The sequence below is a fragment of the Mesoplodon mirus genome, assembly GCF_964341445.2.
Source record: "Mesoplodon mirus genome assembly, chromosome: 5".
Taxonomy (NCBI): domain Eukaryota; kingdom Metazoa; phylum Chordata; class Mammalia; order Artiodactyla; family Ziphiidae; genus Mesoplodon; species Mesoplodon mirus.
In genome coordinates this window covers 101,488,166-101,508,877 of record NC_138980.1, presented here as the reverse complement: position 1 = coordinate 101,508,877, position 20,712 = coordinate 101,488,166, and the positions used below count along the sequence as shown (strand labels likewise).

General features: G+C 37.2%; 1 protein-coding gene across 1 annotated transcript in view; it reads right to left on the bottom strand.

Moving 5' to 3' along the window:
• Positions 1 to 12,584, bottom strand: part of SLCO4C1 (solute carrier organic anion transporter family member 4C1) — a gene marked incomplete at its 5' end in the record, with an annotated part of 66,033 nt that extends 53,449 nt beyond the window's left edge. The window contains 2 exons of the mRNA XM_082623306.1: positions 8,895 to 9,158; positions 12,155 to 12,584. Coding sequence (XP_082479432.1) covers positions 8,895 to 9,158; positions 12,155 to 12,584 — 694 coding nt within the window. The remainder of the gene's footprint in view (positions 1 to 8,894; positions 9,159 to 12,154) is intronic.
• Between the last annotated feature and the right edge of the window lie 8,128 nt (positions 12,585 to 20,712).

Sequence of the window (20,712 nt, the reverse complement as noted above, 5' to 3'; positions counted from 1 at the left end):
GACTTCCCTTCCATTTAGGTTACCACAGTGTATTAGGTAGAGTTTCCTGTGCTATACAGTATGTTCCCATCATTTGTCTACTTTATACATAGCATCAATAATGTATATGTGTCAATCCCTGTCTCCCAATTCCTCCCTCCCCACTCCTTTCCCCCTTGGTATCCATACATTTGTTCTGTATGTCTATGTCTCTATTTCTGCTTTGCAAATAAGATGATCTATACCATTTTTTCTAGATTCCACACATACGCATTATCATATGATATTTGCTTTTCTCTTCCTGACTTACTTCACTCTGTATGACACTCTCTAGGTCCATCCACATCTCTACAAATTACCCAAGTTCGTTCCTTTTTATGGCTGAGTAATATTCCATTGTATATCTTAATACCTTCAGAAACTCTGTTCAGCAGATCATATTTTGAGATATGTTGGGATGTTACTTTCTCTTGTTCAAGGCCACTCATTTTAAAATTTATACCTATCTGCAAATTATAACTGTGGGCAGAACAGAGTTTGTGCTAACATCTCATTGACACATGCTTTCATACTTATTTTTCTCAGTGAGTTTCCTCTATTTCAAAAGTTAGGTCATTTGAATTTCAACAAAACTGGCTACATTAAGGTATGTAGTATTTCATGATGGTTATGAAACTCCTATTTTAAAGGAAAATATAAAGCAATAATCCTGAAATGAAAAGAAACCTTTTTCTCTATGCCCACAATTGACTTTACAAAATAAGTAAACACTAAACTGGACACATATTTCCCAGAGGCCAAGCAAAATTAAATCATCCTGTATTGAACTGGTGGTTGAAAAACTCTAAGATTCTTGGCCCTATGTCTTCTCCAATCTAGGCAAGCATTCCATATTTAAAAAACAAACAAACAAAAAAAAACCTTAAGAATACAAGATAAAGACAAAACGGTAACTAAAAATTAAGTCTGACTTTGAGTCCTGCTCTAATCATTTTCCTAGTTCAACATTTTTAGGTAGTCGGCCTGCGTAACCATAGTCCTTAAATGCAGAATTCTCCCTGAAATACCATTTCTAAAATATTAGAAATTTAGTGATGAAGCAAAAGGGAAGTGTTGAGAGCTACATTCTTTTGAGAGAAAGGGATGGAAAAGAGAAACAAGAAAATAATACAACTTAGGAAAATGTATCCAACTATTGGTCAGTAAAGAAAAAGAGATTTACTGGATTTAGTAATTACTTCTCTACAATTCCTAAGTATTGCTATTTACTAATGGCCCCTGTCGCAAAGTTTCAAAGAGAAGAAAAGATTATTTTGTTTGCCAACATTAAATTAATTCATCCAAAGGAAATTAAAAAGTGCTTGAATGAAAACAATATGTTACGTGGTAAAGATTTATTTATTTATTTATTACATTTTAAAAAATATTTAAAAGTTATATTAAAATATGATGCTTTATGTTAACGGTCTATTAAAATATATCAAAAGTGAGTGGCAAATATGATTTACTTGAAAATGTTTTATGACATTATTCTATCTTCAGGTTAACACATACCAAAATTAGCCCTTAGAAGCATTTTTCTCTGTTAAATTTAATTCTTCCTTTTTCGCGTGTTTGTCCAATAACAAGCAAAACTTCTCTTTGATAAATGTTATCTCCATTCAAAGATAGATAATCACCTCTAAACCTTATGTGTCCTTTAAAACTTCCCTTAAGAAAATACTTTTCCCAAATCTACTTAAATTTATTTTTTATAGAACAATAGAAAATTCAAGCTGATTCCAAACACATTTTTCTACCTTTTTGTTAACTCTTAACCTCCTTCTGTGTAATTCTCACACCTGTGGAAATTATACATGCTTATCATATTTCATATTTTGTTTTCTTCTATTTACAAACTATATTACATTACTTTAATCTCCTCTTACAGAGATTATTTTATCCAAACTGAGCCTGAGTTTGGTTTACCTCAAGTTCAAAAAAACAACAGCAATAAAAAAAGTACACAAGGGAATATGTTAATTCTCTCAGTGTCAGTTTCAAATTAAATTACATGTATGATTTCAATTAATATGATTTCTTAATGTTATGCTCTTTAGATTATTTATGTAATATTACCTAAGAAGATTATACACTTCTTTGCTTCTAATTTATTTACAAAAAGCTTTCAACTAATTTGTTTTCCTTTTCTCACTTAAATCTCCAGTTTTCCTCTATATTCTCCTTAGAGTAGGATAAATAACCCAGATTTTTGGTTACAGAATCCCATATTTGCAAAAGTGGGTTAATTCACTTGAGCAGACAAGTATAAAAAATAATGTAAAGATTTCAAAATAGCAACCAGGCATTTTCATATATTGACTGTGGGAGAGTAACTGGTATATCCCTTCCTAAAAGTCAGTGTGACATTATCTATCAAAAATTAGAATGAGGAAGCCCTTCAAACCAGTATTTTCATTTCAAGGAATGAAGACTAAAGAACAACTTGCACATTTACATAAACGTACATGTCCAAAAATATACATTGCAACATTGGATATATAGTATGCAGTTCATACTTAGGTCCAAACCTGAATTCTTGATTTCCACTCCCAATTCTGTTCTAACCCAGTCTTCCACATTAGAGTAAATGGCTCCAGTTGGTCAAACCAAATATGAAGGAGTCACCCTTTCTTCACAATCAATCCACTAGAAAGACCGATCTCTTTTTCCTTTAAAATACATTGAAACCCAAAGTGGGCAGAAGGAAAGAAATCATAAAGATCAGAGCAGAAATAAATGAAAAAGAAAACAACAGCAAAGATCAATAAAACTAAAAGCTGGTTCTTTGAGAAGATAAACAAAATTATAAACCATTAGCCAGACTCATCAAGAAAAAGAGGGAGAGGACTCAAATCAATACAATTAGAAATGAAAAAGGAGAAGTTACAACAGACACCGCAGAAATACAAAGCATCCTAAGAGACTACTACAAGCAACTCTATGCCAATAAAATGGACAACCTGGAAGAAATGGACAATTTCTTAGAAAGGTATAAACTTCCAAGACTGAACCAGGAAGAAATAGAAAATATGAACAGACAAATCACAAGTAATGAAATTGAAACTGTGATTAAAAATCTTCCAACAAACAAAAGTGCAGGACCAGACGGCTTCACAGGTGAATTCTATCGAACATTTAGAGAAGAGCTAACACCCATCCTTCTCAAACTCTTCCAAAAATTGCAGAGGAAGGAAAACTCACAAACTCATGTTATGAGGCCACCATCACCCAGATACCAAAACCAGAAAAAGATACTACAAAAAAAGAAATTACAGGGCTTCCCTGGTGGCGCAGTGGTTGAGAGTCCGCCTGCCAACGGCAGGTTGGGTTCGTGCCCCGGTCCGGGAAGATCCCACATGCTGCAGAGCGGCTGCACCCGTGAGCCATGGCCACTGAGCCTGCACGTCCGGAGCCTGTGCTTCGCAACAGGAGAGGCCACAACAGTGAGAGGCCCACGTACCGCAAAAAAAAAAAAAAAAAAAAAAAAAAAAAAAAAAAAAAGAAAGAAATTACAGACCAATATCACTGATGAATATAGATGCAAAAATCCTCAACAAAATACTAGCAAACAGAATCCAACAACATATTAAAAGGATCATACACCATGATCAAATGGGATTTATCCCAGGGATGCAAGGATTCTTCAATATATGCAAATCAATCAATGTGATACATCATATTAACAAACTGAAGAATAAAAACCATATGATCATCTCAATAGATGCAGAAAAAGCTTTTGACAAAATTCAACACCCATTTATGAGAAAAACTCCCCAGAAAGTGGGCATAGAGGGAAACTACTTCAACATAATAAAGGCCACATATGACAAACCCACAGCCAACATCATTCTCAATGGTGAAAAAGAGAAAGCATTTCCTCTAAGATCAGGAACAAAACAAGGATGTCCACTCTCACCACTATTATTCAACATAGTTTTGGAAGTCCTAGCCATGGTAATCAGGGCAGAAAAAGAAATAAAAGGACTATAAATTGGAAAAGAAGAAGTAAAACTGTCACTGTTTGCAGATGACATGATACTATACACAGAATCTTAAAGATGCCACCAGAAAACTACTAGAGCTAATCAATGAATTTGGTAAAGTTGCAGGATACAAAATTAATGCACACAAATCTCTTGCATTCCTATACACTAATGATGAAAAATCTGAAAGAGAAATTAAGAAAACACTCCCATTTACCACTGCAACAAAAAGAATAAAATACCTAGGAATAAACCTACCTAGAGAGACAAAAGACCTGTATGCAGAAAACTCTAAGACACTGATGAAAGAAATTAAAGATGATACCAACAGATGGAGAGATATACCAAGTTCTTGGATTGGAAGAATCAATATTGTGAAAATGACTATACTACCCAAAGAAATCTACAGATTCAGTGCAATACCTATCAAATTACCAATGGCATTTTTTACAGAACTAGCACAAATAATCTTAAAATTTGTATGGAGACACAAAAGACCCCAAATAGCCAAAGCAGTCTTGAGGGAAAAAAATGGAGCTGGAGGAATCAGACTCCCTGACTTCAGACTATACTACAAATCTACAGCAATGAAAACAATATGGTATTGGCACAAAAACAGAAATATAGATCAATGGAACAAGTTAGAAAGCCCAGAGATAAAGCCATGCACCTATGGTCAACTAATCTATGACAAAGGAGGCAAGAATATATAATGGAGAAAAGACAGTCTTTTCAATAAGTGGTGCTGGGAAAACTGGACAGCTACATGTAAAAGAATGAAATTAGAACACTACCTAACACCATACACAAAAATAAGCTCAAAATGGATTAGAGACCTAAATGCAAGACTGGGCACTATAAAACTCTTAGAGGAAAACATAGGAAGAACACTCTTTGACATAAATCCCCGCAAGGTATTTTTTGATCCACCTCCTAGAGTAATGGAAATAAAAACAAAAATAAACAAATGGGACCTAGTGAAACTTCAAAGCTTTTGCACAGCAAAGGAAACCATAAACAAGATGAAAAGACAACTCTCAGAATGGGAGGAAATATTTGCAAACAAATCATCAGACAAAGGATTAATCTCCAAAATATATAAACAGCTCATGCAGCTCAATATTAAAAAAAAACAAACCTAATCCAAACATGGGTAGAACACCTAAACAGACATTTCTCCAAATAAGACATACAGATGGCAAAGAAGCACATGAAAAGCTGCTCAACAACACTAATTATTAGCGAAATGCAAATCAAAACTACAGTGAGGTATCACCTCATACCAGTTAGAATGGGCATCATCAGAAAATTTACAAAGAACAAATGCTGGAGAGGGTGTGGAGAAAAGGGAACCCTCTTGCACTGTTGGTGGGAATATAAATTGAGACAGCCACTATGGAGAACAGTATGGAGGTTCCTTAAAGAACTAAAAATAGAATTACCATATGATCCAGCAATCCCACTACTGGGCATATACCTAGAGAAAACCATAATTCAAAAAGACACAGGCACCCCAATGTTCATTGCAGCACTATTTACAATAGCCAGGTCATGGAAGCAACCTAAATGCCCATCGACAGATGAATGGATAAAGAAGATGTGGTACATATATACAATGGAATATTACTCAGCCATAAAAAAGAACGAAATTGGGTCATTTGTAGAGACGTGGATGGATCTAGAGACTGTCATACAGACTGAAGTAAGTCAGAAAGAGAAAACCAAATATCGTATATTAACGCATATATATGAAAGCTAGAAAATGGTACAGATGAACCGGTTTGCAGGGCAGAAATTGAGACACAGATGTAGAGAACAAACGTATGGCCACCAAGGGGGTGGTGGAGTGGTGGTGTGCTGAATTGGGAGATTGGGATTGACATGTATACACTGAGGTATATAAAACGGATGACTAGGGCCTCCCTGGTGGCGCAGTGGTTGAGAGTCCGCCTGCCGATGCAGGGGATACGGGTTCGTGCCCCGGTCTGGGAGGATCCCATATGCCGCGGAGCGGCTGGGCCCGTGAGCCATGGCCGCTGAGCCTGCGCGTCCGGAGCCTGTGCTCCGCAACGGGAGAGGCCACAACAGTGAGAGGCCCGCGTACAGAAAAAAAAACAAAAACAAAAACAAAAACGGATGACTAATAGGAAAATAAATAAATAAATAAACATTAAAAAATAATAAATAAAAATAAAATACACTGAAAATCAATCACTCCTCTAGATCTCTACTGCTACCAACCCCATCCCAACCACCCTTATTGCTCACCTGAGCTACAATAAAAACCTCCTGGGTGATTTCCTCCCATCTACTCTTGTCCCTCAGAACAATAGAAGCCAAATGATCAATTAAAAACATAAATAAGATCATGTACCTCCCTGTGTAAAACTCTCTTATGAATTCCCATGGCACTTGAAGGAAAATCCAAATGCCTCACACTGGGGTCTACCTGACTCTCAAATTCTTCTCATGCCACATTCTCCCTCGCTTTGATCATGCTGGCCAAAACTGACAATTCCTAAAACCAGCCAAGCTGTTTCCTGCTCCAAAGCCCGTGATCATTTTTTCTCCTGCCTGGATATCATCTTCCTTGGCTGGGTCCTCATTATCCAGTTTTCAATCACAATAGCCTTCCCTTGCCCACAAATTTTCCCTTTTGTACACTATTACTTCACAATACTTGTTCTGTTATACACTCACCTCAATCTTCAGTTATCTTGTTTGTTTATTTTGTATTACCTCCCACTAGTATATAAAATCCAGAGGGCATGAAACAGTCTCACTGCTATTATTTCAGCATCATGTATAGTCCATATCAATAAATATTCCTCATAGGAATGGCAGAATAATGTAAGGGCAACCTGAGTTTTTGCTTTTATTTGCCACAGATAAACTATTATTTAAATTATGAGTCATAATTTAGAGTAAAAATTTTACAGATCAGCCAATTCCTCTACCTAATCTACCTCAACTAAAATAATGAAAAATATCAATATGAATTTGGTGAAAACTTGCACAATATACAATAATGTACTAAAAGTTTTTAACCTGGCTTCAGCAACCTTCTTGGCTTCATCTCTGGCCACAAACACACCTTAATTTGTGGCCATTTCCCTTTAGTAAATATAAATTATTCAGACTGGCTGAAACTCAACACATGTATGGCAAGAGAAGGAGCTAAGAAGACGGCTGAGGACAAATCAGGCTTTTGCACTGGACTAGGTGTTTATGTTTCAGTTTAGAGAGTCAATGATTTTTTTAACAAAGTCTGTATACTTTAAGAACAAACAGGGCATCTGATCAACTGGAAAAATGAGGGATTAGATTCAGTACAAAGATCAACACCTAAATACTAGAGACACAATAATATTTTTGCTATCATAGAATCAGTTTCGTATTTCTTGTGTGACAGACTAAAATTCAGCTTTTCCCTTTCCTCTTTGAAATTAAGATTTCAAAGGTATTATACTAAAGCCTACATGTGTTTTTCCCAAATCTACCCCCAGGGAAAGTATGTGAAGTTGGCCTGATAAAATCCTTGGAATCTTAGATAATATACTAGAATCTAGTAACTGTTCTTTCTACTGATAACACATTCACCTTATCCAATTCATTCCAAACTGTATCACATTTTTTTTTTTTTTTTTTTTTTTTTTTGCGGTATGCGGGCCTCTCACTGTTGTGGCCTCTCCCGTTGCGGAGCACAGGCTCCGGACGCGCAGGCCCAGCGGCCATGGCTCACGGGCCCAGCCGCTCCGCGGCATATGGGATCCTCCCAGACCGGGGCACGAACCCGTATCCCCTGCATCGGCAGGCGGACTCTCAACCACCGTGCCACCAGGGAGGCCCTGTATCACATTTTTAAAACATCCCCTCTTGGACCATATGCTTGCATATTCTATTTTTATTTCCAAAATGAAGTCTGCTTTCTAAATAAGTGCACCCCTAAAACCATGCTACATGATATATACTTTGTTATTGAAAATATTTTCCCATTTGTTGTCACTCTATAATTGGGAAATAGATTTAGGGAAATGTTAACACTTTAATATGAATTTTCAAAATTAATACAAATATAACCATCTTAACTTTTTAAAAATAATGCCTATTGTGCAGGAGGCCCCAGTTCTCCTTTCTTCTTAATATAAGCCTTTTCTTCACTTACCTAACCTATCAAAACTTCAGATTTTGTAGCCCTCTGATTTTATTTCAATACTTGCTATTAAAAGTCTCAAGAAGGACAAAAAACGTTAAGGTCTACTTTCATTAGCACATTTCTTGGGCTCTACCATAATTGTTTTTCCATTAAAAAGGATTCTTTGGGGGGGAAAAAAAGGGAAGAAATATAAATAATCAAACTTCCTTTCTGAGCCTTTAAATAATGTACTGACCAGAGCAACACTTTAGGTAACTCATGAAGCTCTGTGTCTCTAAACTAGAGTCAAAAGTAAAGCTAGTTTCAGTTCTCAGGAAAAGATCCACTCCTATAAGTTTTACCTCTCTTTCTCAAATCAGGAGTCAACATGTCCAGGGTGCAGAGCTATAGGCACAGCAAATAAAACCATAAAGGGAAAAACTAGATCTTAGAACCCCAGTGAAGTCACACCACCTGCAAACCAAAACAAGTCATGTCTTTTCTGAGGAAGATCGTGTATAATATGGGGAATGAGTATTAGAGGATTAAAAACTTGGAGAACCACTGAAGGGATGAATAATGTGCAATCTGTCTCAGTAATCTCCTAACACAATTCAATAATAACAAAGCAGTAAGCAGTGGAAGAGACTAGCCTTTACCCTATTTACCCATACAAGTGAGCTGCAATATAGAGTTGCAGTATAACATAGTTTCATACTACTTCTTAAAATAAGCAAAACACAACAGAAACTTACCTTCAAAAAGGGACCCGAATTGGTATTTTCCACTAAAAAATTTTGGCAATGAATATATAAGTGCTCCCAATCCTATCATAAAGGATGCAAATGCAAGCCATCTTGGTTTGTGTCCTCTTTCACCAATGAATGATATAAATAAAGACAACAAACAGAATGCGATATCATAGCTTGATGATATCAAGCCTGTCAGGGAACTCTTCAATTCATAGCGCTTCTCAATAGTGGAAATGCTAACATTTACTAGGCCATTTACCACCATACCTAAAAGAGAGAAGAGGAAATTTAAGTGCATTATTACAACTTTACCATATAGATTATGATTATTAACGACATACTAAAATTTGATTGTTTGTTTCTTTTGATATTTTTAAATGTACCAATTTTAAAAATCTCAAAATTTCAAAGCTAAGCAAGCCAAACATATTTCCTTTACAAATCAGCTCACTTTTAAATTATACACTTGTGAATTTTCAGATGTTAAATAAAATTGATGCTTATCACATACTGAATTATAACTAACTTCATTTTTCTTTAAATGACAAAAAGACTGGTAAAGTCTCATGAGGCTGGTTTGCTAGAGAGTTCCAGGTGTAGCATAGTCCCATGGACCTCGCTTGGAAGAGTACAAAATGTACAGGTGATTGAGAGGTCAAATACTAAAACTGCTCAGATTACTCAATCTTTAAACATATTTATAACATGAGATCCTTGACTTAGTCTTAAGAGAGGTGAAATTGAGTTCTCAAACCTCTATTTTCTTCTAGCACTCTTTAAAGTTATCATTTAAAAGTTCCTGGGGCAAAAATAACGAACTGAAAGTCTTATTTTAACCACTGGCATTCTAAATAATAGGCAAAGTAACAGAAAAAAGAAAAATAAAAAACCATTATACTTCATCTGCTCATTATAACCATGATGAAGGAGTACAAGATAAACAAGGAAGAGCTGAAATCCAATTTTGACTGACTTAACGAAAATGTCCTGTTTGGATATAGGTTAAATATACAGAAGTTTAAACATTACTATAAAGTGAAAATAAAAAGCATCTGATCAAATTACAAAGTTTTTAACTGATTATTCCTTTTACTTAAGAGGCTGCCATGAATTGTTTTCATTCATTAATTAATAGAAAGAGTATATCCAAGTCATGATCTCTATAATCTCTTCAAATTTTGCTTTATCAAGACTGTAACTAGGAATGTATTTCAAGAAAATTTGTATAAGTTTTAAAAGTCCTAACATGATTTTTACTTTTATGTCAGTTTAATAAATCTATAAGCCAATTTATAATTCTTGATGTTTTAAGATAAAATTTCTAAGGTACCTAGGAATGACGCATTTATAAGGAGATGAGGTTGTCTGAAAATTTGAAAATTTCCCATCTAAAATCAACTTTCTGACACCCTTGCCATACTGATTAAAAGTCAGTCATTAGAACTCACTGTTTTTATGGTAAAAAATTTTCTAAGAAAGCAAATTTGCAAACTCTTGTGGAAATACAGCACTTTAAGCCTATGATCCCAATGTGAATTCTATGCTACACAAGTTCCAAGAACTTTGCTTTTAAAAAAAAGAAATTTCATGAAACATTGCATACTATGTCTATTGTAAATGCATGAAGCTATGAGGTATATTAGGAAATTAAGTGCTAAGAAAAATCCTGTTTATCTTTGAGAAGTGCTGGGTTAAGTAAACTCACTTGACAAGTTTTGGGTCTTTTTTTACCAATTAATCACCTATTACTATATCATGGAAATGGTCTTCCCAAGGATATTGTTTGAAAAACACAATAATAATGTTTTCAGTCATTCAGACTTAAACCCAAATAAGAACTTACTGGGTCACTTTCATCTCAGATTATGCTTCTGAAATTGGAGATTTCTAGGTAGAGTAGCTCCAGGCTAAACTTGACACATTTCTCTAAGAATTTCAATTATATTCGATAATAATTTTAAACAATATTTTATATTAAATGTAAAATGATATATTTTGGAATAATATTGAAATTTCAGAATACGTTTAAGATAATACACAAGACAAGGAATTTTTTACTTGTGCCCAATTTCTTTGAACTTTGCATTCCCTTGACACTAAGATGCTTCACAATCACTGATTTTGGACAACTGAGATCAAGATGTTGAGAGAAGGCCAACTTTGGTGGGGACAAGAAAGGTGGAAAAGGAAGTAACTCTTTAGCACAAAACTGTCCCTAGTAGAAGAGCTACAGACTCACAATCAACAAATATTTACTCAGCACCTAACCTGTGCAAGGGACACTGAGTTGCTTTAAGACAGTGGAGCAGGAATAAGAACAGGAAGAATATATTTAGATAGTCTTCTGTTAATCTTAAAAAAGAGCAATTTCAACCCACCTCCTCCCCCAATTTTTTTGAGGGGGGGATTAGATTTCTTTCAATCAGTCCTTGACTGCCTCTTTACAAAATATTTTTAAACTATGACTCAAGTGACCAAAAAATATCTACATACCATCAAATTCTAGCTAACCATCAGCATGTCCTTGAAAATGCTGCACTTTAATGTCCCCCTCCTTAATTTGTCGCCTTAGTTGTAACTTCCCATTTCTTTCATTCCCTGCATGCTTTCTTTCAGGAGAGTCATTGTCCCTCTGCCCTACTACTCACTCCTCCAAATCAGGCTTAGATTGCAAACTCCTGAGGGTATAAACCTGGACTTTACCGGTAACTCCCAAGAGAATCTAAAAGAGATCCTCGAACAAACAGCCTTACCAGTTAACGCCTGAAGCCTTTGCGGATTTACTCACTGGGCTCCACGAGTGCATCCAATACACTCAAACTATACTCAAAAAACACGAATGCCTAGATCTAACCGATACTATATATTTTCAACAAGTTTCTCCTTCGAGAACCACCCTACCTCAACTGCAAATTTATTAATTCTTCTCTTCCAGAAACAACGTAAAAAAAATCCTTTTAATAAGGGGGTTTAGCAAAATGTGTGTTTTTGTAACGTACAGCGGATCTCCCCCGCCCCACCCCCCAGCAAAAGGTTCCCGAAGGAAGGCTCCACTCATCTTCTTTGTAGGAATCGAATCGGCTAGACTGAGGTAGAACACTAAAGAGAAAAAGCTTGCATGGCCAGTTTTAAATGTTTCCATAAAACAGAAGCTAAAATGTAGATGCCTGAACCTCGTTGGTTGACGTCGGTGCGAGCGCTTCCAAGTCCCAAGCCTGGGGCCACCTAGCTCGGCGCGTCGACCCCTCGGGCTCGCGGCGCACCTGCCCTCTCCTCCCCGCCGGCCCTCCGCGCCCCCCTCGCCCCGCGCAGGCCCACCGCCCTCTCGAGCCGGCTCTGAACCTTACCTTGCGTGAGGGCCAAAAGGCAGTAGTGAAACAGAAAGCCCTGGGGCGTGTTGCAGCACTGGAGACACTGGGGTTGGAAGTTCCCCCACCCGCAGGGCCCCTCCTCATACTCTGACAGTGACTCTGGCCCGGACCGCTCCTGGGAGCCAGGAGGAGTTACTGAAGAAAAAGGTGGCTCCGGGGACTTCTGGGGCTCCTGAGGCTCCTGCGGCTGCAAACCCTCTCTCAGGGGATTAGTGGACAAGACAGAGACCTCGACGGAAGAGGGCGATGGACACAAATGGCGCGGGCTGTTTGGACTGGAGGCGACGAACGCCGGGTTCTCGATGCCTTTGCAGCCCTTCATGATCAGGGTGGGTTCTCCCGACTCCCGTGCGTCGGAGCCGCAAAAAACTAGGTCCCGCTCTGACTCCTCCTCCGGGCAGGTGGCAGCGCCCCCGTGCGGGAAAAGTTCCCGCCTGCCGGGCGTCCGTCTGCAGGGGCTCTCGCCGCCGCCGGGACACTCCTCCGCCAACTCGCGGCCGCCTGCGGCGCAGAACGCGGGCGTCTGGCCCCGCGGTTGTGTAGTTGGCGCTCCGCCGCGCCTCACCTGTCGCGTGGGCGTGCGGCCCGGCGGCCGCCACGTAAAGGGGAGGGGGCCCTCAGCCCACCTCGCTGCTTCCCAGAGCCCAGGGACTGAGAACCAAATAAAGGCTGTGAGAGTCTCCTGGCCCTAAAGTTCCCGCTGGGTGCTGCCGGGAAGGCTGTAAACACAGTTGCATCAGGAGATTGTTCAAGAAAATATCCGGCGGTTTTCTTCCCTTGCTGCTTACCAAACCAGGCTAGGTCTGGACTCCGAGAGTCAAGCAGCCGCAGGTACAATACTTTGGATTCCATGAGCAACGTGGTAAGACTTTCACCTGTAACCCTCCCTAGAAACTAAATCCCCAGCCGCCCTTCAACACCGCAGCCATTAGCATCATGACAGAACCCCTTTTTTTAGCTTTCACTGCCCCCAAACTGAAGGAATAGGAACTCAGAAACTTTAAAGCCATATATATAATATTCTTTCTGCTGTACATTGCCTATCTTAAGATTAACAATAGTGATAGTCGTGTAAATAATTTCTACCTGTGGAATAAATAAGAAAAACACTTTGAAGAACTGAAACCATTATGCTAATTGTAGTTACAATTCATTCATTCATCAAAGCATATTTATTTCCTGAGTGCCGAACACTGTTCTAAGTTCTGGGAGTACAATAGTGCACAGAAACTGAAAAACACCCCTACCCTTATGGTGCTTTCATTCTAATGAGAGACAGAAAATAAGTAATAAATATGTAGTACATCTCTACAAATGCTATGGAGAAAAGTAAAGCAAGGACAGGCTGGAAAGTGTGCGTGTGTGTTGGAAGGGGGAGAATTTGATGCAATATCTTAAAGAGGGTAGTCAGGGAAGGCCTCGCTGAGAAGGTGATATTTGAGCAAAGAACTGAAGGAAGTTAAGGGAGGGAGCCTGGTATATTGGGGAAATAGTGTGACTGCGGTGGAATGAGATGGTTGGAGAGCAGTGGGAGTTGAAGGCAGGTAAAGGGGTGCAGGTGGAGTGAGGGAGAAGTGATTGGGGCTAGATCCTGTAGGCTATTATAAGGACTTTAGCTTTTATTGTGATTAAAATAGGAAGGTTTGGAGCTAAGGAGTGACATGATCATGGTATGATTAGATTTTCAAAGGACCCATTCTCTGTCCCCTTCTGAAGATATACTAATACATCCCAAAGTAATATATTTTAAACAGAGACATTTTTAAAACTATATATCACGGTCTTGGAACGTTTATCTTTCCCTAAATGAACTATTTATTCGAATAAGGAACATAATAAAAACCACAAATATTTTCTTTTTGCTATGTAATCAGGACTACATACACAAAGCTGTTATGCTTCATAAGACTGCAGATTGTTAAGGAACCTACTTCCTCACATCTAATTGTTGGCTGTAAAACTTCTCAAACAATATGTCTGAACTACCTTTAGCAAAGTTAATAGAGGTCTCAGATATTACTGGATACTATACTGGTATATGATATTTTCAGTACGTTAGTACTATTATTCATTTATAAGGGTCCTTTCATCGAAAGTTAGAGTACTTCACTAAATATTAATTAATCATGCTATCAAGTTCTAGAGACAGTTTTCAAGTCTTCCTATCCTCATTTAACACCTGGCTGGTTGCCTGGCCAAGAAGTTACTTCTAGATTCAGTGCTAATACCTCTCAAAATAGCAATGATTTGGTAGCATATGATGGTCATATCCAAGTGTAGCCTTAAACCCAGAGAAGAGAGTATGGTGATGGAAAGTTTACCTCTCATCCTGAAACAAGATGTTTTTATTTATAACTGTAGACAGTAGGCTCACTTAAAGTGGCCTAGAGGAATGTTTTCCAAACACTATTACCTTTTAATGAAATAAGGTAGAATTCAGAAGAAAAAAAATACACAGTGCATGACATAGTACATTTTCACAAGTACTATTTTGTGAAAATTTTGTTTCACTTATATATGCCTATTTTGCTGAGTTGAGGGATTAAGATATAAAACATTTATCTTATTTTGAACAGACATACATTCTGTTTTTTATTCCCTCACAGTCAGAAAAGGTCTAGACTGGCCTAGAACCTAAGGAAAGAGCAGAAGTAGGAGTTAACATTTTTAAAATGTCTGCTATATATCCCATTATTAATCCTTACAAGAGCAGTATCTATTATCATCTTCATTTTACATATTAAAGAAACTACATTCCAGAGAGGATTAGCAACTCTTCCAATGTCATATAGCTAATAGCCAACCTTATTAAGGATTTGAACTTAGTTCTCTCAGTTAGGTATCTTCCCTGGACTTTGCATTCTCTCTCTTATAATTGTTACAGCCTACCTTTGTGGTTAGGATTATTGCATAGCAATTCTGAGAGATCAAAACTCCTATTTATCTCGTACTGATGAGATTTAGAAGACTAATGCTGCTCTGAATTCCCCAGATTTGGCAGATATTCAAATTAGGCTTGGTATGTAATCCTCCTAGGCCTTCTACTGAAAAAAGTTTCGACAAAAATAAACTTACAGTGGTGTTTAAATGTGTAAATAGATATGATCACCATTTTATCTATGAAATATGAATTAATTTAACCAATCAGCAAAGTTTGCTTTGTTGAGATGTAAATACATTCACGGTTTAAGACTATTTTGCAGCTTTGAATGAACAAATTCAAACTATCAAAATCAAAGTAGCATAATCTTTATGCACTTAAATCCATACTGTCAAGGAGAAATCTCCACTGTTGCAGTGAGGAAGAGTAGAATTTTGTTGAAAGATTAGCAAAAGCGCTATTGCTTCGTGCTGAGTACTTCTTGGTCTTCATGAAATAGTTATCAACACGACTTTCCTGTTCCCTTAAGTTCAGGTTTGCAACAAAGACAAAACAACTTCATGGATTTTGTCTGTAATAATTCTGTGGAAAATTGTCATTTAAAAATTCTTTGTTCAATCTAGGGTAAATCTAATGAGCATAGTCAAAATACCATCTTAAGTTTCAGGAAGTAATTAATAAATTGCTATTCTTTTAGCAAATTTCATTTGCTATATTTTTAAACTGTGGAGAATGGAAGAAAGAACAGTATCCAGATTTTAAAGTAGAACTCCACCAATGTACCCAGAAGCAGATGTCCCTGCCTATGGGTTTCATTTTCTGGGATGTGCAGCAGGTCTTCCCTATCAGGAACTGGATGAACCTAGGTAAAGTGGCTTAATGACAGAAGCTTTCAAGATTATCCCACCAACTCCCCTTGCTCTGATTCAATGGTTAAAAGCATTCTAAGGATTATATATTTGCCTTCCAAGTAGGTATGCCTATAGGGTGAAAATGTACTTATATGCCTATTTGAGTATTTTATCATATTCTTTTCTGTTTGCTTTTAATTCTTTATTAGTTCCCTTCCAGTTTCAGACTGATGTGAAATCTTTAGCGGTATAACACTATGAGGCTCATAGAATATTAAAATTGGAGGGATTTGAGGAAGCCTGAATAGAAAGATGGTCAAACGCAGATATTTTCGAGATAATTTAAAATTTCAGCATTCATATACACAATACTATATATAAAATGGATAACTAATAAGGACCTACTGTATAGTCCAGGAACTCTTCTCAATACTCTGTAATGACCTATATGGGAAAAGAGTGGATATATGTATATGTATAACTGATTCACTTTGCTGTACAGCAGAACCTATCACACATTATAAATCAACTATACTCCAATAAAAATTTTTTAAAAAGAAAAAAACAAAGCAAAACAAACAAAAAAGAAGGAAGCAACACCCAGAAAAAAAATTTTTTTAATCCCAACATTAAACATTTATTAACACCACTAGATCTTATATTAACTAAATAAAAGCAGAAAAGCAATGAAGCAATCTAAGTGATCCTCTTAGTATTCTTCACTTTAAATACTCTAGAAAATGTATAATTAAAAATAACAAATTATAGGGACTTCCCTGGTGGTGCAGTGGCTAAGACACTGCTCCCAGTGCAGGGGGCCCGGCTTTGATCCCTGGTCAGGGAACTAGATCCCACATGCATGCCTCAACTAAGATTTCGCATGCCTCAACTAAGGAGCCCGCCTGCTGCAACTAAGGAGCCCACGTGCTGCAACTAAGGAGCTGGTGAGCCACAACTAAGGAGCTTCCCTGCAGCAACCAAGACCTGGCGCAACCAAACAAAAATAAATACTTTAAAAAAACACAAATTATATCTTAAGAAAAAATTTAATGCTGACTAGATTTTTTTTTTTTTTTTTTTTTTTTGTGATACATGGGCCTCTCACTGTTGTGTCCTCTCCCGTTGTGGAGCACAGGCTCTGGACGTGCAGGCTCAGCAGCCATGGCTCACGGGCCCAGCCGCTCTGCGGCATGTGGGATCTTCCCGGACCGGGGCACGAACCCGTGTCCCCTGCATCGGCAGGTGGACTCTCAACCACTGCGCCACCAGGGAAGCCCCTAGATTTTTTTAATACTGCTTTGAATTGCAGTTTCACAGAAAAATATATTTATATTGAGAAATGCACCTACATTTTTCTTTTAGTAATACTAATCATAAATCATTAAGAGATACATCCATAAACATGACTGATCATAATTTTTAAAAAGAAAACATGTAAACATTTAATACAATAGTCCCATAAGAAAGCAAACTCAGTAGGAAGTGAAAAATGAACGACTAGTATAAAATTTACTATATAGTACCAAGCTAAGCTTTTCAATAAGTAATTGTTATTATAATTCACTCAAAATGCTATAAATTCTATAAAAGCATACTTATGATCAAATATCACAACAGTAGATATAGTGAAGAAAGCATAATTGGATTTATATATCAAGAAATGCTTTAAACTAGAAGAAATTAACCTACTGTAAATTAGTAATTAGGATATTATTTCTAAAACATATTTCTTTTCTACTCGAGGTCTGATTTTGATGCTTGGAAACAGTCTTCAACATGCTATGATTCTATAGGATATACACAATCACAATGTCATAATCATAACAAAATGCCATCTTTACTGAATAGAGAAATAAACATCCTGCCACTCTTGATAGTCCCATCACATCCACAATTTAACCACTATCCATTTCTTAACAAAGAAAAGGAGATAATGAAGGTTACTAAAATTTAGATTTTTTTTTTTTTTTTTTTTTTTTTGCGATACACGGGCCTCTCACTGTTGTGGCCTCTCCCATTGCGGAGCACAGGCTCCGGACGCGCAGGCTCAGCGGCCATGGCTCACGGGCCCAGCTGCTCCACGGCACGTGGGATCCTCCCAGACCGGGGCACGAACCCATGTCCCCTGCATCGGCAGGCGGACTCTCAACCACTGCGCCACCAGGGAAGCCCTAAAATTTAGATTTATAAAACTATATAAGACAGCGATTTCATTTGTTCCAGCAGTCTGCTTCTAGCAAGATTAATGTCAAATACACCCAAAAACCCAATGCAGTCAGAAGCAGAAAATAGGCCAATAACAGATAAAGCGATAGCGGTGAGTGAGGAAATTTCATAAATCCTTTCACAATAATCTTTTCACAATTTACTGGGAGTTGGGAGAAGTCTGGTGTGAGGCTGAGGGAGCTAGCAGGCTGCTATTAATTAGCAAAATAATTTACTTGTAAATAAGAGCTTTAATGAACAAAGTTCAAGGCAGTAGACATAGGTAAAACAAAACAAAACGTTTACATTTCTACTTTACAACTTGTGAAAGCTCTCAGAGTATGCTCCTATAGGACAAAGACAAATGTTTTATACTCTACAAAAGAGATATGAAAATAGAGAATTGCTTAAGTGAGTATCCCAGAAAATTGTCTATTCTTTGATGAAGAGGTACAAGGATCTCCATACTCCAGATTATCAGGGGAGATGAAAAAATGCTAGACTAGAAAAAGAAAATAATACTGAAGAACTATAAGAAGTAAAAACTTCTGAGGCAATGGTGAAATAAAGACAAATTTTTTAAAATATGAAAAATGGAATACAAAAAACTGGCATTAAAAGAACAGCCAGTGAAGGGACTTTCACTTCCAGGCAGGATGGAGTAACAGAGACTGGATTTAACCTCAACTTGAAACACCCAAAAGAAAAAGAAAAAATATATGAAGGAAAGAAAAAGGTTTTCAAGACACTGGATACCAGGTAATGAAGGACAATCATCTCAAAGAGATGGGAAACAAACTAGGTGAGCAGTTTATTGCCTTCAGAGAGTTTTCAGCTGATGGTGTGGGTAGGGTGGGGCAGGATGTGAGATCCATAGAAAACCCATCAGACTCTCTTGGGTTGAGGAGACAAAGCTGAAGGTACAAGACAACTAGAATATGCAGGACAGAGTACTGGAGAGGAGAAAGCTGGACAGAGTTGATATGCAGAGGGTTCCCTCTAGTATTCAGCAGAATACTGAGAGCACATGTATGGGAAGAAACTATCCTAGTCCAGGGAAAGAACCATCTGAAGGGATTAGAGGGACAGTGGCCAGTAAGACAACATGAAGGTGAAATAAAGAAGTTTTCAGACATTAAAAAAAAAAAGAGAAATAATTCATCACCCAGAGCACCTGCACACATATTATAGAAGTCCTTCAGGCTAAAGGAAAATGATAACAAGTGAAAATAATGATTTATGCAAAACAATAAAGAACACCAGAAATGGGGAGCTGGAGCTCAAGACCCATGGAGAAATATGTGTGATTTTAAAAAAATTATTTCAGTCTCTTTAAAAGATAATTCACTGTTTAAACAAAAATAAAGAAGTATTGTGGAATTCATAAGTTGTGTAGAGGCAAAATATATGCCAACAATAATGCAAAGACCAGGTAAAGAGAAATGGAATTATGCTATTGTAAATGTCTTATATGTGAAGTGATATCATGTCAAAGGTAGAATATGATAATGACTTACACCATGTGCCCTAGAGCAACCTCCTAAATAGCAACAGCAATAAAAAAGCCAAGAAAAAAAATAAAGTGGAATCATAGAAAATATTCAATTAATCTAAAAGAAGGCAAGAAAAGAGATCAAAGGGAACAAAAGTAGATAAGAGAAAAAGAAAACAAGTAACAAGGTGATGATTTACACCTAACTATATTAATAATCTCACTAAATATAAATAGGATAAACATTGCAATTAAAAGGAAAAGATGATCAGATCTGATACAAAAAGCAAAAACCAATTAAATACTGCCTACAAGAAACACACTTTAAATATAAACACTAATAGGCTAAAAGTAGAAGATTGAAAATGAATATTATGCCCATACTAATCAAAGGATAGCTGGAATGGATACATGAATAACAGTGCAAATAGATTTCACAGTGAAGAATATTATCTGAGATAAAGAAGGTTGTTTCTTAGTGATAATGGGGTAAATTCATCAACAGCACTTAAGAATCTCAAATAATCACTTAAAAATAGAGTATCAAAATGCCTGAAATAAAAACTGATAGAACTGCAAGGAAAAATACACAAATCCACAATTATGCTCAGAATAATTAATATGCTCTAATTATGCTCTCAATAATTAATAGAACAAATAGAAAATCAAGAGTATTGCAGACTTAAACAACACTATCAACAAACTTGACCTAATTGAAATTTATAGAACTTCTTGCCAATAACAGTAGGCTACACGTTCTTTCAAAATTCACATGGAACATTTATCACGATAGACCAGATCCTGAGCCATGAAAAAAGTTTCAATAATTTTTAAAAGATTCAAGTCATACAAAATATGTTCTCTGATCACAATGGAATTAAATCAGAAATCAATAACAGGGCCTCCCTGGTGGCGCAGTGGTTGAGAGTCCGCCTGCCGATGCAGGGGATACGGGTTCTTGCCCCGGTCTGGGAGGATCCCATATGCCGCGGAGCGGCTGGGCCCGTGAGCCATGGCCGCT